General features: G+C 34.3%; 1 protein-coding gene across 2 annotated transcripts in view; it reads right to left on the bottom strand.

The window, feature by feature from the left end:
* The window catches only part of LOC136028861 (ATP-dependent RNA helicase DDX42-like), a 44,175-nt gene that overhangs the window by 2,995 nt on the left and 23,126 nt on the right, over nucleotides 1-18,054 (bottom strand). For both annotated transcript variants that reach the window (XM_065706804.1, XM_065706810.1), the window contains exons 8-12: nucleotides 15,750-15,880; nucleotides 14,149-14,289; nucleotides 6,541-6,691; nucleotides 2,817-2,909; nucleotides 1,587-1,846 (exon numbers count right to left, since the gene is read on the bottom strand). In XM_065706804.1, the coding sequence (XP_065562876.1) occupies nucleotides 1,587-1,846; nucleotides 2,817-2,909; nucleotides 6,541-6,691; nucleotides 14,149-14,289; nucleotides 15,750-15,880 (776 nt within the window). The remainder of the gene's footprint in view (nucleotides 1-1,586; nucleotides 1,847-2,816; nucleotides 2,910-6,540; nucleotides 6,692-14,148; nucleotides 14,290-15,749; nucleotides 15,881-18,054) is intronic.

The raw sequence follows: 18,054 nt of genomic DNA, 5'->3' as shown, positions 1-18,054 counted from the left end.
GCTTATGAAAAATACTTATGCGGTGCTCAATCGCAGTAGTGTTAATTATATATATATATATATATAGAAATTGGTTTGTTTTTATTTCTTTTTTTATTGCATTTAGTTTTAAACTTGATTCAATTTCAAGTTTTATGGATTATTTTAGATTTTATCTTTGCTCTTCGTTTTAGAAGACCGTTTTAGTTTGTCTTTTCCTTCTAGCGGCCATAGTCCCGGTTGTTTCTTCATCCTGAGATTTTTCTCTTTGTTTTTAAAATTATGTAAATTAAAGCTGATCTTTTTGCTTTTCCGTTCATGTCCGTTAAGACCTTATTAAATAATAATAGTAATAATCAGAAGAGTAAGGGTTGCAACTTACCCAACGTTCCATAAAAATCGTAAACTATCACTAAAAAGCTCCTTTCTAGCTTTGGAAAAGGTGGTTAAAATAGAGCAAAATATTAATATACAGTTAAATATCAGATCCAACAAAAAACCTTAAATATTTAAAGGTTTCTAGGGTCTTTGGCTTAATTATCTTACAAGCATTGTACACATCTGCCTTCTTCACATTCAGATTTCTTTTACAGTGCCCGTAAAAAGTTCAGAATGCAAAAGGGACTAATTCAACAAGACCTCTTTATAGGTACTCATAATTGGTATGGAGAGGGTAGGAAGAAGAAAAAGTGTTTCAACTTGCTCAGAACACTGCAAAGAAAAACAGATATCATAGCACTGTTCAATAGTTTCCATGAAAATACAGCAACCTTTGTTAGAACTAAATAAACAAAAAACTAACAAACAAGTTTTTTTCAGCTTAAAGTAAGGAACAACACTAAAACTTAAAATGAACAAAAATTATTCTGTATATGAGGTGGATTTCCCCTTCCACAACCCTCACTCTTAAAGCTAAAGTCCTTTCCTCAGGGACTATGGGTGGTCATGTAATCCCAACAGGTATATTTATTGGACTTCTCAACTAGGGTAAATCAAATAGCTATCCCAAAATTTTGATCACATATTTCGAGGGAAAGGAGGCGTGGGAGGGGGGTGACTATTTGTCATCCAACTTTTTTGATTACTTAAACATGACACTGGAACTTTGCTTTCGATTCGAATGAGCCCTCTCCCGATATCTTAGGACCATTAGTTTGATGCAATCACCCCTGAAGAAAAAAGACACGCATCCATGATCATTCTTCTTGCAAAAAAAGAAGAAAAAAAAATCGTAAATAGGAGTTTGAAACCTCTACAGTAGGGTTCTCTGATATCCTGAATCTCATGGTGTGATTTTCATTAAGATCGCTTGCTTTTTGGGGATATTTTTCACCTTTTTTGAAGATAAGGCAAATTTTTTCAGGCTAATAACTCTAGATGGACAACGTTAAATATAATAAATTTTACATATTAAGAATCAGTATACAAATCATATTGTTTTATGTATCTATTATAAAGTGCTTTTTTTTAGAGTTTTTATTACAATTGCGCCGGGTCGTTCCTTATCTACAGTTCATTATTATGAACTGTTTAATTCTGTCTCATAAAAACAATAAGGTACTAACAGCAAAAACGTACAAGAATAAAAAAAAGAGTGAAAAAAATACCTCTGTTGTAGACTTGCCATCGCCGACTCTAGCTTTTTTCCCCTCAACAAAACCGAGACCAAAGCCACCTACGCCAGGTTTACGGCCCTGATCAGTCTTATATCGCGATTTCCTAAACCAGGAGCTTTGCATTGCCAGATCAACTAAGGAACGAGGTGGTTCTTGTCCAACACCTTCCAAGTTTCGGACAAGATGTCCAGCGAAGTCCTTATCTTGAGACGTTACAAGTGTATATGCAGTACCCTTTTCGCCAGCTCGACCTAAAAAAAACATGTTGCAATGTAGAAGAAAAATATTTAGCTTGAAAGTCGCAACATGTTAGAACCAAAGTCTAAAAATTAAGTATAGTTGCAAGTGTAAAATCAAATTGCAGCAAGCAGAGAAAAAAAACAAGGAAATAACAAATGAAGACTGATAAACTCTGATGAGCTTGACATAAATAGAAATACTACATGTCCAAGTCAAAAGTCAACTAAAACTCAGAATATCTTGTAACCAAAGTCTAAACAGTAAGTGTAGCTGATTATCTTTCATGTTTAGCGGGGATGGGAGTCAGTTTTGGGATTTTATATGGGACGACGGTCTGTTGCGAACGGGAAAGTAGGGTTAGGGGATGATGGAACCTAATCGAGGAACAGACAGGGTCTTGGTACCGACACGAAGGCATAAGAGGTTCCTTGTATTGGCCAACGTGGTGAGCTTGAAGCTACAAAGTAGATAATGATATGGAACCTTTTCTTCACCATTTATGATTCTAAGTGCTCGTTTTTGGACCATATGTCACAAATGACATAAAATACAACTTATATCTCCATCGTTTTTACTGAAGGGTATCAACATTAGAAGAAAGCCAAAAGGTTAAACTGAAAATGCAAGGGAAATGGAGACAGGAGCCAAAATAAAAAGTTAGAAACATAGTTTCGATCATAAGAGCCATATTTAGCTAAACATAATCCAATATGCAGAATTATATTTTTAGCAAAAACAGTTTGAGGTTTTAACCGGGTCCAATCCGTTTAATTTAGTAGAGTTCTGATAAAATTTCAGGAGGTTCTTGAGTGCAACAGCCTCTTTTATTAATGCCCCTATCTAATTTCTATTTCTTGTATTTACCGTCTTTAGACCCTTTTCTTGATCAACATCCAAGGGAGTTGAATGCTTTTAGTAGATCAAAATACAACTGACATAATAGTTTGTTCTCTTACTAAATTAACAGTGTTTAACACAAACCTGTTCGACCAATACGATGTGTATGAGTATCAATATCTCTTGCAACGTCATAATTGACCACTGTCCTTATATGCGGTATGTCCAAACCACGTGCTGAAAAAAAAAAAAAATTATGCTCATGCAAGTTCAATTCGAAGGATTTTTTTTGGGGGGGGGGGGGGTAGGAGAGAAATTTCTCAAAACAGACAAATTGTAGTACAGTTATTTGTTAAAATCGTGAAAATTATAATATTTTTAGGTAGTGGAAGATGGAGCAGCCCTTGCTCTGCTTCCGTGCCTGGATTCATGATATGTTAGGACAAATCTTCCGAAAATATAAAGTATAATCATATTTAACGGAATCAACAACACCATATTCTATGAAAATAACAGACTTATTACCAATGGTTATTCCAAAAACAATTTGTGATAAACTTTGGATTTACACACATCTCCCACTTCACTAATTGAGTACAAGAATCAATTATATTCGTCAAACCCACTTCCCAGTTCCTTATCTAATTGTTAATAAATTTAGAAATTTTGGCGTTTCCACAATGTACCATTTCTCTTTTACTCGTCAGCGAAAATTTCAAAAATATGACTTTTTGTCCCTTTCCGAACGTTAAGTATTAAAGATTCCTCGTCGTAGGAAATGCAGCCATTATTTTACTCAAAACGTCTAACAGGCATTTTTTCGTCTTTTTTTCTCTTTTATAAATGTTTAACAGATAAACAGTTTTTGAATTATAACGGCCTATGTATGGCAGCAATTGAACTCTTCTTAAAAAAAGAGACAATTTAATTGAGATATAGTTGAAAAATTTAGATGGACTAGAAGATGCTCATTCTTCAAACTTTTACCTTATACATATTAACAACTAAAGAGAGAAAAATAAAAGACGACAAAGTTTCAATCGGAAGAAAAGAGCGAAATTCAAGCTTAAAACGAAAAAAGCATCCATTCTCATCCTGCACTGCATATGTCTACAAAATTGGCGGAAACAAAATAACGGGTCATATTTCTCCCTATTTGTAAGATAACACAAAAATAGCGCTTTACTAAAAAGAAAAAACCGACACAAAAAAAGGAAGGTTGTTTTGAGATCCGAAAAGACAATGAGTAGCCTGCAAAAAATAGCAAACTTATTATTAGAGCTCTCAATAGTCTTTCACCGGCCATGATATCGATAAATTTTAATAAACAATTTAAATTCTCTTGAAACGCTAAAAAAAGGAAACATTATTTTCTTAGTAAGCAGCATACGAAAATAACAGACTGATGTATAAGGCAATTCGTCGATCTCATCAGCTAGAAATCACTAGATCGATCTCACTAGCTAGAAATATAAAATCTTAAACTGCATAAACACAGTTTAAAATTACCGGAAATAGCTTGAAGACCTTATAAACCACATAAATCTAGTTATTTCTGTCTATACTACGGAGAACGTAAAGCAATGACGCGAACTTTTGAATATAGTCCATTGTTCTAACATCACTAAAAATTTTTACTTTGTATATGTCTAAAAAAATAATTATTTGTGCCCAATAAAGCCAATCAATGGATTGGGCTCATCTCGCAGAAGCGGTACCAAATTCAGCAAATCCAAATCATCTAAAATAGCTCAAAATGTTTTATTTTCCATCGTACTTTTCTAAATACTAATGTACTTTTTATTTCTACTATACACAATCCTACATTAGTTTGCGTTTTCAGGATAGCGCTATTCTTGCATAATCTTACGCATATAGGAAAATATCCCAATCAGTTTGAATACGCCAGCTTTATAAATGTCCCTGCATGTCCATTGATATACATGTCCATTACATAGGCTAAGAGGGGATAATTTTTGTTTGTTTTAGGTTTCAGTTTAGTTCTTTACTTCAATCAGAAAAAACCTACCTTTTTTTTACTACTTTTTACTCGTTTCTACGAAAAAGGAACAACAAAACAACAACTACAGTAACGAACAAACATCAATAAACTTGACAAAATCTATTTTGTCAGATGATACAAAATAGGTCAATGTGAGTTTGTGCTACGTAAAGGATAGTAATAAATAAGTTTTATTTTTCACCTAGGTCGAACTTTCAAAGAAATAAGTACTAATCAGCCATTACAGTTAAGAACCATGTAGAGTTAACACGTAAGAATTATTGAGGTCAGATGTATATTAGCAACTGAGTCATTTTTAGAATCGGAAAAATACAAAGAAAATTAACTATAAAAATAACACAGATATATTAAAGGATTTTTCTTTTTTGCGAAATATATTGGATTGATTTAGTCAGTTAACTAATATTTAGAAATCCAACTCTTACATAAAATCATTCTATTCCAGTATTTACACTACAAATTGTGGATAAAATTAAACCGTCATGAATGGTTATGTAAAGCCCTTTTTTGAAGAACAAATCTCACCTACCTCAATCCGAATGATTAGAACAGAACTTTAGCTGCTACTTATTCATACGTACCTACATTCAATGTTTGAAATCTAAAATTCTTTTCTTTGAAAAAAAAAGTGGTAATGAAGCGTTTTGATACCTTTACCAATTACATGCTAAGCAAGCCCTTTATTACCTGACCTAAGATATCGTGTTGCATGATTCTGAGACAAGAAATTAATAATAACTGAAAACTCAGTCGCAGGCGGCATTGCCACACGTAGCAACTCATTTACATATCTAATAGCTTTTCTAAGAGGGACTATCTAGTTTTCCGACCCTCTCAATATCTGAAATAATAACCAGATGATATACATTGGATGTAGTCAAACGTGAGGGTATGGCACACAGCATGACACTCAGAGGTGCAGCGATTAAACCCGATACCCGATACAGAGTTTCTATGACCCGTTCCCCTTCGATGCAAATCCATTCTAATAGCTGTTCAATATAAAGTTACTATTATCTGATCAACTCCGACGTCCCATAATCCAAACCCAATGATATAGATCAGAGAAGAATGACTTTTACTTTCTTTTGCTCTCTTTACATCAGTTAGGGTTTTGCTCAAAGTATTTTGTAAGCACGGCATAGGATAAAGTACACGAATCTAAAACGTTATTTGATAAATTCCTATCATTGAAATCTTCCCTTCGCTTGCTCATAAGGATATTCTCTATAAAAGAGATCAATGTGTACTGATGACAAAAAATTTAGCCATCGAACTATAAATAATTGTTTTAGAAGCCTATTTGACTAAATCAGTATTATATCCTATGAAATTCCCCCCTCTTAATACCTGAGATATTAGAAAAAAGAAAAGAAGAATGAAAATCCGGGAGACTTTGCACTCTATTAACGATGCATTGAAGTTAAAACAGCAATATTCTATTGTTCTAGAATTTTCTCGGTAGTTAACTCGCTAGATCGGTCTAAATTTAGAGCCAAATTTTTCGAGTGTTGCCCTTTTTCTTAAGTTAGAAACACCTAGCACATGAGGAAATGTTTTAAAATAGTTATCAGGATACGTATCACATCTACATACGAGACGAGCAGTCTATTACCAGCCCATCTTGATGATATTCTCATTGGACATTTGACATATATTTTCATTTCACATTCTATTTCATTTGCTATGAGAAGCAGATATCTGCTGTGAACAAGATGCATTTGTAGTCAAATCGATTTGGCCGCTGAATGTGTCATGAGTGGTTCTATTAAAGATACTGAAAATAAAAATATAAGAATACCCAGTGACAGAACGTAGTCTCAAGCAGATAAGGGACCACTTTACCTGCAACATCAGTCGCAACAAGGATATTAATTTCCTTCTTTTTAAATGCAGTAATTACTCGATTTCTTTCAGTTTGATCCATATCACCATGTATCAGTTCGTTCGGTGTTTCATGAACCTTCAAGTTTGCCGACAGTTGCTCAGCATCTACCTAAAATTATGCACCGGTAAATTATGTGATTGTGATATTCTTGAATTTATGAACCAGAATGTTGAATGATGCAAGAAGATTTGAGTGATAGTAAATTGTAAATGTATACGGGTACCCTATTTTTGAACAAAGTAAAAAGAAAAAACACTGGTTTACGTAGTTGCGTGTTCATGCGACAAAGGTTTTTTTGATTAAGCATCAGATTTCTTCATTTCTTTTTTGTTATTGGGGCAAGTCTCAGATAGTTTGGCGGATGCATTGAAACATTTTAATTGAGTCGCTGAATAACACTCGTTTTAGAATTCACCACAATCTGACCAATAAACAAAAATACAAACCATTTTTCAAGATTTCCACATCTACACCAAATATTCAAGCTTCAATCTGGTTATTTATCCCGTACCAAATAATTACTGTCTCTAAGAATTATTCTTAGGCAATTATTGTCTAAGAATTATCCAGATTATTGTCCTCATTGTTCGGGCACTGAGAATTGAGCTGCATTGAGACATATTCTACCTAAATTTGGAATATGTATATTATTCCAAAATTCCGTGTTTTCTTCATTATTTTTATTATGTCATACGTTAACTATGACTGATCAATTTTACTTATGGGAGGAATTTTCCACTAAGGAAGGGGGAGTGAACAAGCCAGATCCCAAATGTAGTACAAACTACACAAAACTGCAAGACACATTAATGAGCCATTAGTGACCTCACAGAAAGTTTTCAGTGAAAAGTTAACTATTGAGAAAAAGCTTTCAGTAATTGTTGGTAAACATCTTGTACTGTTTATAGTTTCCTCCCATATAGAGACCAAAAACATTTTTCGTAAGCCCATTAGAAGGAGCAGAAATGGGAAACTAATTAGTTAAATTTGACAACACCTTTCGTCCATAAGAACTGAAACGTCCATGAATCGTTGATTCCCAAAGAAAGCCACATCTTCAAAGGAAAATTTCATCTTTCAAGCTATTTAATGCCATATGTTTTTGCTGACTTTTCACCCGCGTTTCTTTTTTTTAATTTTCCGCGTCCTACAACCCTAACCACGTAATTATATATGAAGTTACGTATTACATACATTACACGTTATGTTAGCGTGAATGTCGAAAATCTGATTAATGTCGAAATTTATCGGTGAATGTTCGAATTTCCTTTTTCTGTCCTTGGATTCAATTAGCTTCGCGAGTCAGCTTTTTCAGTCTTATGCAAGTTATGATGGTAAAAGTTAAAGCGAGGTTAGGTTAGATTATGTCAATTTAGGTTAGATTAAATTTGGGTATAAACATCAGAAATGGGTTAAAAACCTAAGCTAACCAAGCCTAACCCAACTTGTCATCATCAAATCTTGCATTAAATCGAAAAAGTTGACTGGCAAGGCTGACTAAATCCAAGGAGAAAAAAGGTACTTCCATTCACCGGTTAATTTCGACATTCACCAACTACGGACATTCACGGTAACAATAACGTAGTTTACATATTACAAATTTTACACATATATTACATAACTACATATTTTCACCATCCTTGGCGCTTTATGCAAAATTCCTCATGCACCCATGTCAAAAATCGTGTGGTTAAAAAACAGAAAGGTTTACATAACACTAACAAATCAAACGGGGTAAAACCGCAAAAAAAAATAAAATAAGAAAAATTGCTTAAGAAGAAGCTTAATAAGAAGCTTAATATGGACAATGTTTTAGCATACAATAATACCAGAAAGACGATAGGCAGAATGAATTTCTCAACATTTTGGCATTTTGTCAGCTGTGTAAGAATATCTCTATGCCTTTAGCTAATGAATTCTTCTCTAAAAAAAAGCATCTTAGCTCTGCCTTCCAGTTCTACTAAGATAGACATCTGCGTTCTCCTGGGTTGACCAACGCCATATCAGTTTTGATAATTGCTGATTGTTTTTGATTGGGTTGACGGTGACGGATGAAATTAAAAATGAGTGAAAAAGATGATGTTGTCATTGGTTTATTAGACAGACTGGGAGAGGCAAGTGAAAATGAAATACATCCCCAGATGCAAGCCCAGAGGATTTTTGGAGCCCTGGTCAATATGATTCTCGGAACCCTCGGAAGTTCTTTCTAGGAATCAAAGACTTGATTCTCGGAGCCCTGATTCTAATTCACGAAAATTCCAAATTTGACTCTTGGAGCTGTAAAAATCTTTTAAGCAATCAAAGAATTCGCTCTTGGAGCCGCAATTCTAATTCAAGCAATACTATATTTGGTTTTTGGAGCTCTGGTTCAAGGATTGTCACATTTGGCTTTCAGATCCGATCAACAACACCGACTAAGAAGAATAATAAAAATCAAAAGGCTTTTCCGACCAAAAAAAAACTAAAAAATCGAAAGATAATAAATTAAATGGTGTACCTTAAAAAAAAACAGGAGATCGCTTGGGTACCAACGAAGGTTCTAAAATTAACAAAAGCTTGCCGAAGTTGCAATCTGTGCCTTGCCTGAGCCATTGGAATTAACCAAGCTTAAAGAATTGTTGCAATACCATCCTCAACTGGCCAATACCGATAAGGTTGTTATCCCAAAGAACGGCAGCGAAATTTTGGCTACTCTGTCAATATAAGCAAAACAGAGATGCCAATGTACTCCAAGTACAAAGGACTATAGCCACTCAACCTACTATATTTTAGAAGCAGCAAATAATCGAAAATCAAAACATTAAAGAAAAGTAATTTCTTAGAACCCTTGTCTTTCCATTTACAAAATTACAGAAATGAAAATATTCCAAAATGGCTGTAATATTTCAAAACAAGACAGTTTAAAAACCTGACAGATGCGGTGCATTTGCTTGGTCTTGCAAATTATGACCTAAGCTTAAAAAAAGCGCCATGATATGAAACTTGAACCTGGTTCAGACCCAGTTGCAGCATCAGTTCTTTGTGTCTGAAGTCAAAGTTACTGATTATCTTTTATGCAAAGAGGTTACTGTAAAAAAGAACAACGACATCTAAAGCCAAATCCATTACAATCACATTGCAAAAGTTTCAGAAACGGAAAAATTTGTACTTTTCAGCACATTCTTTTCTTGGTTTTCGTAAATTTGTTGAGAATTTTAAAATTCGTTTTCAAAATTTTGTTGATAAATTTGAAGCAGGGAGTTAGCGGCTACTTTTCAAAATATCAAGCCGATAACCAGTGATTTGAACATTCTTAAAATAATAGTTTGGGCTATAAAATGAAATTCATTAGAAAACCCTCGGGGGGTTTTCAATTAAAGAATAACAGTTATTGATCACAGGTATTAAGAAAAGAGATTGATAATTTATTACCTAGGGGTATTGTTACCGAATTTCCTAAGGCCAGAATTATATGAAATACGTTATCTTTCTCCCATTTTATTATACCAAAGAAAAATGGTTCTCCGAGATTTATTTAAATCTCGAAAAGTTCAATAAATATGTAAAATGCCATTATTTTAAAATAGATAGCATTCAATCTGCCGTTTTTTTAACGACCAAAAATTGTTATATGGCTTGGATTGGCCTTGTTTATTTTTATTATTTTTTCCCTGTTTACTTTGACGACAAGATGTGATTTTGTTTTTAATCTAACATTTGCTATTTTTCTTACACTTACATGCCAAATGACTTGTCAACAGCTCCATGAATTTTACTAAGATAATAAAGCCCTAATCTCCCTTTTTCGAAATAAAGAGTGTTTGTCAATTGTTTATTGGGACACCCTATTTCTGGTAAGTTTAATGATAGAGTTTCAAAGTAATGTGACGACATTATAAAACTTATATCAGATCTAAAAATTGTATTTCAACCTAAAAATCGTTTCTATTTCTATGTTCTGATTGAATTTCTAGGATTCATATTTAACTCACAATTTTGCGCGTTCCTCTTCCAAATATTTAAAAAGTTCAAGATTAAGCTGTATGCCAATATTACCACTACAATTCAAGAATTGACTGAAATCCTAAAAATTTTAGTTTTAATTTAACAACAGTGATGTTAGGTTCTCTATTTTATCGAAAGACAGAACGTTTAAAAACTTTAGCACAAAAAAAGCACATGGTGAGTTTTCAGTAGAGTGGAATTCAACATCTAATGTTATTGCGGCTGAATAATGCTATTTATGTATCTAAATCAACCACTCCTATGCCAGTTGATAAGTATTTAACTAATGATTTATCAAAGAAAAGATAGGCTATTGTTGATTAGGCTTCCGGGAAATTTGTCACAGGTCAATAGTCTTCAGAAGAAGGGCAATTTGAAAGTAGTGTAAAAAAAATAATTTAGGATTGATGGGATTTGCTGAAAATATAAAGACAAGCACATCCAGCATCGTTCAGACAATGTAACAGCATACTTATATAAGTAAAATGGGAGGATTTAAGATTTTTAATAATTTACTAATAAGATTTTCCGGCTAATTTTGCAAGGCAAAGATCTCTGAAAATATGTGCCTGGATTTTTCAACACTGCTGATAAATTGTCAATAGAATTTGACATTGAAAAGGAATGGTGAACTAGAGACTGCAATTTTTGATATTTAAAATTTTGGTAGGACAATCAATAGCTATTGATTTACTTCACCCAGATTAAAGTTTCAAGTTAGACAATTTGTATTTTGGGAACATGATCCAGAATGTTATACCGTAGAAAAATTATGCACTCCCATTTCTTTTATATATTTCTACTTTTATTTTGCTTCTCAGAAACCTTCTGAATATTGAAGCGGGCCAGGCAAGTGACACTTAAGATTTCTGTAATTAAACTTCACAGGTTTGGCACCCATCAAACAGTTCGTGGTAACGAACTTTAAGTATGGTATTGACCCGGCTCAATACTAACCGAAACTCTAAAAACTGAAATTTTGATACCAATAGATACAAAAAAAACGGCTTATTATGCTGATTTTAAATATAAGTTTCATTAAGTTTAGTCTTACCCATTAAAGGCTACGAGCCTGAGAAAATTGCATTATTTTCCAAAAAAGAGGAACACCACCTAAAAGTTATAAAAATCTTAATGAAAATCATACAATCAGATTCAGCGTATCAGAAAACCCAACAGTAGGGGTTTCAAGCTCCTATCTGACAAAAAGTGGAATTTTGTATTTTTTGCCAGATGAAAAATCCCGGATGCGTGTTTATTTGTTGTTTTTTTTTCAGAGTTGATCGTATCGACCCAGTCGTCCTAGAATATCGTGAGAAGGCTCCTTTGAACTGAAATTAAAAGTTCTTATGTCCTTTTTAAGTGACTCCACTGTTTTTTTTTTTTCGTTTTTTCCCACTGAGGAATTTTCGATGGGGAGGGAAGTTTCCAGGGGGTGGACTTATCAGGGAAAATTATTTACTGGGGCAATTATCAGGGGTAAATTTTAAGGAGTATTTTTTAGTGGAGGTGGGGCCAGATTTCCTGGCATTATTTAAAAAACGATCAGAAATTAAATTAAAAAAACAATTTTTTTCAACTGAAAGTAAGGAGCAACATTAGAACTTAAAACGAACAGAAATTGTTACGTATATGAAGGGGATTACCGCCTCCTCCTTAACACCTCGGTCTTTACGCTAAAGTTAAAATTTTGTCCCAATTTTTTAAGAACGACTCCTTAAACACAAGGGTCGTTTAATCAGAACAATGAGAAGCTTTTTTAAAAGTCCTAAAAACTTTAGCATAAAGAGTGAGGTGTTGAGGAAGGGGCAATCCCCTTCACATACATAATAATTTCTGTTCGTTTTAAGTTTTAATGTTGCTCCTTACTTTCAGTTCAAAAATACTTGCTTTTTTTATTTAATTACTGCTAAAGCTCACAGTAAGATGTCCTATTTTATTACCAAATGAAATGTTTACTGTCTTCAATTACTCAGAGACTATCCCTCTCCGCACATTGTTCAAGACATCACGGCTAGCGGCTTGTATCGTCACCAGCAGGGACTTCACTATCAAAGATATGCCGAATGCCGTGCTATTAAAACAGCAAAAATTACATCATCGGTTGTACTAACAAATCTTAAATTAGGTGAATATAAAATAATGAGAAGGTTTATGAGAGGTGTATTTAATAAAGGCATAGTCTTCCCGAGTTTCTAGAAGTTCGGATGTAAATGTGTATGTGATATATCTCGACCACAATCATATAATAGTGAAAACCGTTAATTACGGGAAAGTAACCTTAACTACTATGTCACTAATTAATATGATGCAGAACGAAGATGTATCAGAAGATTAGTTATAAAACTAATACTTTGTTAAAAAGAATAAAAGAGGGCAACCAAAAATCAATGATTAAATTTTGGCCTTTTCAAAAATCGTCACTGTGTCTTGTTACCCATTTGACCAAGTAAATGAGAATGACGTTATTTGAAAAAAGATGTAACACTTGTTTACTCCCTCATTACATGACTCGAAAACCCACCTCTTAATCCACTAAATCCAGGTGAATTAATCAGGTTTTAGGTCTTTACAGGTAACTGACCTTACTGTTTATGGTGCCCATGGCGCCAGAGTTGAAGCCAACTCCCATCTTAGGGCAAGGGAATTCATTGGGACTGTATTGTGGAATATGGCTAATGCCAAAACATTTGCTAGGTCTCAAGACAAGACAATTCAATATGAACAATGTTTGTCTGTGTTTTGATTTAGTTTGTTCCATGTTATTTAATTTACTTAAATCTCGTATCCTATACTTATTGTTTTGAAATATCCCAATTTACCGAAAAGAGATATCGACTATCTATGATATTGATTTAACTCATGATGAACTTTAAAATCTCATTTGATATTGAAGGCGGAGTTCAGGAGTTCCTCTTAGGAGTAGAATTTATAAATTAAACGGAAACTTACCAAGTTTGAAGCTTTGTTGCAATTCTACTCCAACAAAGAAGTGCCCGCGTAGCAGAAAGTTCAACTGTCCTCCTTATTCTCTTCACATTAAATTCTCATCACTTCACCATTAGTCTACACACTCTTTTTGTGGACATTGATATTGGGTTGGTGAATCCAGGTGAACTAAGATGTCTATCCCAGTTGAACTCTCAGCTATGCTGGCACTCCTTTTTTGGAGTAGAATTCCAACCACACTTCAAAATAAGTTTTATTTTATTTATAAAATAAATTTGGCTACATTCCACAGCACATGCATTTTCTGCGTAAATACATCTGTATGGTCCTAGCTAGACTTCAAAACGACATGATTGAATACTTCACTTCTTTTTGTATATAAAAACTAGTGTTTTTTTTGTTTTTATTTTAGAAAAGTCAGTTTGACGGACAAAAAAAAACGAGTTTTGCCTGGGATCCTTAAAATTCTTTTTCACTTGACCTGATTCGAGTGAATATATTTCTGCATGGTTTAACACAGAAATCTCTAAAGGTGATCAAAATAATAAACTGACTTACGTTAGGTTTTGTTACAGTTCATTTCGGAACTACATCCGTGTCAAAAAACAAATGAGACATCGAAAGTTCCTTACCTTTTTTGTAACAAATATAAGAAGGGTTCCAAACGATGTGAATTCAACGAGGTGATTCAGCAACCACTTCCACTTGGCTTGTACATTTGGCATCATTTCTACTATTTGTGTGACGTCAACATTAGCCTCACCAATGTCGCCCTAAGCAAAAAAAGAGGATAGTTAGACAAAAAACTTCCAAAATTAGAGAAATTTCCAAATCAGATTTTACATTATTGAACAGACAATAATTTTGTGAGCCACATTAAGCTGAGATACTGAAGCAAAATATTACGAAAGAATGGCTATCGAAAATTTTACTGGATGGCTATCAATAAGAATTTGCTTTAGGTTTTACTACCAGTAGTAAAGAACTGCTGAAATAGCAGTAATAAGTTAAATATATTTTGAATCAAATGCTGGAAATGTCTGATAAGCCGAAATGACAACTCTTAAGATGACTGAAAAATAAAGAACGCACTTAAAGGATTAAGTAACAAAAGCTGAAGATGCCGTACTTGCTAAATGGCATGTCACGAGACACAATCAATTTTTAGCTACGAAATTAATATTCACTCTGAAAATTTTCTTCTTACTCAATTTTAGTCATACGAAACTTAATGCATAGAGTCTGTTTTGAAGGTAGAAATACACAATGTAAAGGTTGTCGGTGAGGGATCATTTGGTTTTAACAGATAATTCATTTTGTATTACGATTTTCAAAGCCATTTGAAGACAAAAACGTCCAAAACAGCTGGCACCACCACTTCGAACTGACAATAATTGTAGACCTAGATCTTTCCACAAATCACAATTCTTATTTAAATGTGACGCTGACCTTAAAAAAAACAATGAATTTATTAGAAAATTTGACATATAAAGATAAAAGATTGGGTGGAAGAGACTGTTAATAAAAAAAAGAACAAAAAATAATTTTCTAAATTAATCCAACTAAACAGATTTTTGTTAAGTTTCACCGTAATATTTACTGTTGTGTCTAGTATCCTCTTTCCAGAATTAACTAAATTGAGGATGGATTATTGAGATCGGGGATCAAGCTTCAGCTTAACTTAGAGGTGTTTTCCCCGTGTTTATTCTTTTTTAACAGCTAAGACAATTTGAAAGAATAAATCAATTCACTTCCAAAATCAGGGTCAAAAATAAATTCTCGTTTAAACATGACTTATTTCCAGGCGGGGCTACCATTAACACAAATACATTATACTTATCTTCAAACATTTTACATTGCATCATTCTGAAATTACTCTCACCTAGGCAAAATTAAGCAAACACATGACAGCTAGATGCCAAGAGCTTAGTAGCCAAAATATTTATTTTTGAGCAATATCTGGTCATAAATATGCAAATACGGTAAAAGCCTGAGGTATTTCGTACTAGTTTTTAATAATTAAATTTGTTGCTGTCAAACAACAGCTAGTCTTACTCATTTTCAGGAGATAATACGACAAAGTGAAGACTTCAGTAGAAAGTGCTCTTCTTCTTTCTTGTTCAGTCCAGATTTTTAATCTGGGCTTCAATAAGAAGTCGATGCTAGTAAAAAAGTAGGTAGAAAACTAACTGCAAAGCACAAGTATGGTTCAGAGCACATACAACATAATTACCTGGACAATTTTCACTGGATCAACCAGTACATCTCTGGCTAGTTTTTCTATCTTCTTTTTAAAAGTTGCACTAAACATCAATGTTTGTCTGTCTGGTCTCACGTGGTCACATATGCTACGGACTTGAGGCTCTATAAAAAAAAATAATAAATAACACTTAAGAGTCTGCAATATATAATATGATTTTCGAAATAAATATGAATCAGATTTATTAAGAAAAATTTGGTGGTCAAACACCGAGACTTCCACAGAAACATTCACTTATACATACAAAACTATGTCATTGTGTTGCATTGCTATTTATTATCGTTGAATAGCCAATTGTACGAATAATAGTCACTTAGCACAAGTACTGAAACCCTCATTTCCGCAAATGAGAATGTTTTATGACTCTTGCTCACAAATTACACTCCGTGATAGAGGAAACAAGCTTTTCTTGGCCTCAAATGAATAGCATAAACTTATGATTGGTATCCTACGTCGAATAGAAAGACCTGCAGGCCCACCATCACCAAAGTTGACCTCGGTCCAACAGCTACGTGTCAATTTCACGTCTCAAACTTTCATTTGCTGCAGTTTTAATACTGAATATGTTTAACTTTAAAAAAATATATCCCAAGAAGAAATTTTAAGAAAAAGAAGAGAAACCATAGCCTCTAAATCTGGGAATTTAACTAATAGGCCAGCGGAATAAGTTAACGCTTATTATGTACACCAACTTGAACGTTTGAAACTTTTTACCTTGAAAACGCTAAGACTCTTGAACACTCTAAGATAGTGTGTCTGAAGGTTAAAAAAAATTATACACATATTTTCTTCAGCTCATCAAGCTCATTAGGCTATCATTCAGTGTTGAAACAAAACTCTATGTCTCTTGGTTTTAAAGTTCTTTTTTTTCGTCACAGACCAACTTTTTTAATATCACAGAAGTAAGGACTACTTACTTACTTAAGACGAGACATAGACTATTCAGCCCAACTCGGTATCAAGAAGCTACTGGACCAAATGCTTCCATTGGTTTCTGTCTTCACGCCTTGTCCCATTTGTGACTACGCTTTCAGAATCCGCCATGCGGTTTAACATCTTTTCTGACGACGTTATGCCGAGATTTCAAGTGGCCACCTCGGTTTTTCTTCCATGACGAAGCGGGGGCGGCTAGTAGTACCTGGCGTGTCTGGATCTCTCCCAGACGCCCCATTACGGGACGAGAGATCTTTTCTTGATCACGGCAGAAACGTCACGCTTTTCACCGCATACTTTCATGAGCCGTTGGTTGCTGATTCTTTGCGCCACCCGTATGTTGCCAATAGCCTGTAGACATTTTCGCTCCACCTTGAGGGACCAGGTCTTGCATCCATATAAAAAACTGAACGCACACATGCTGAGTAGATCCTGAGCTTCGTCACAAGGTTGATTTCCCTTCTAGTTCAAAGTGATTTGTGAAGCTGGCCAAAGACCGGCCAAACTTTGCTAATCCTGCCTTGAATCTCACTAGTAGCGCCACCTTTGGCGTTTATTGATGGCCCTAGGTATTTGAACGTATTTGAATATCCTCTCAATAGGTCCTCCTCTAAGATACATAGTGTTCTCTTTGGTTAAAAGATACTTTGTTTTTGGAGATACTGATCACGAGTCTGGCCGTTTTCAATACCCTTTCTATCATATTTTGTGCTTTCTAGGCAGAGTCTGCGAGTAAAGTAAAACTGTATGCGTATTCAATGTTAGCAATTGTATCTTGCGCTGAAAAGGCAACAACATTATCTTCTTTAAACGCGTTTTCCATAATTCAATCTATAATATAGTTGAAAAGAATTGGCGATGCAAGATATCCTTGACAGACGCCGAATGCTATTTCAAATAGTTCTGTTAGCTCACTATATATTTATACCCTACTCAGGGTATTCTCACTGTATGCTCTTAGCAGGTAGACTATTTTCGTCGGAACACCGATGAAAATAATTTGAGCATTATTTGCCATAGCAAGGGTCGTAAAATCGAGTCAAATGCAGCGATGAAGTCAAGAAATACTGCAAGGGTACCCAATCCGAGAATGAAACGTTGGCGAAGGAGTCGCAGGGTACAGATATGGTCACACCTACCCATTAAAGGGCGAAAACTGCCTGGTTCTTCCTTGTCTGCTGCTCACGCTCTTTTCTAAAGGGCGAAAAAAGAGTCTAAAGAGGTCTAAAGAGACTCCCTGGTAATTTTCACAGTTTCCTTCATCTCCTTTCTTAAATATAGGGATTATTGGATCATATTCAGCGTCCCAGACTCTACTAAGTAGGTTCGTAGGGGCTTAAATGAG

This window comes from Artemia franciscana, chromosome 1 (genome assembly GCF_032884065.1).
Source record: "Artemia franciscana chromosome 1, ASM3288406v1, whole genome shotgun sequence".
In the NCBI taxonomy this organism is placed as follows: Eukaryota; Metazoa; Arthropoda; class Branchiopoda; order Anostraca; family Artemiidae; genus Artemia; species Artemia franciscana.
This window is presented reverse-complemented; position numbering and strand designations above follow the sequence as displayed.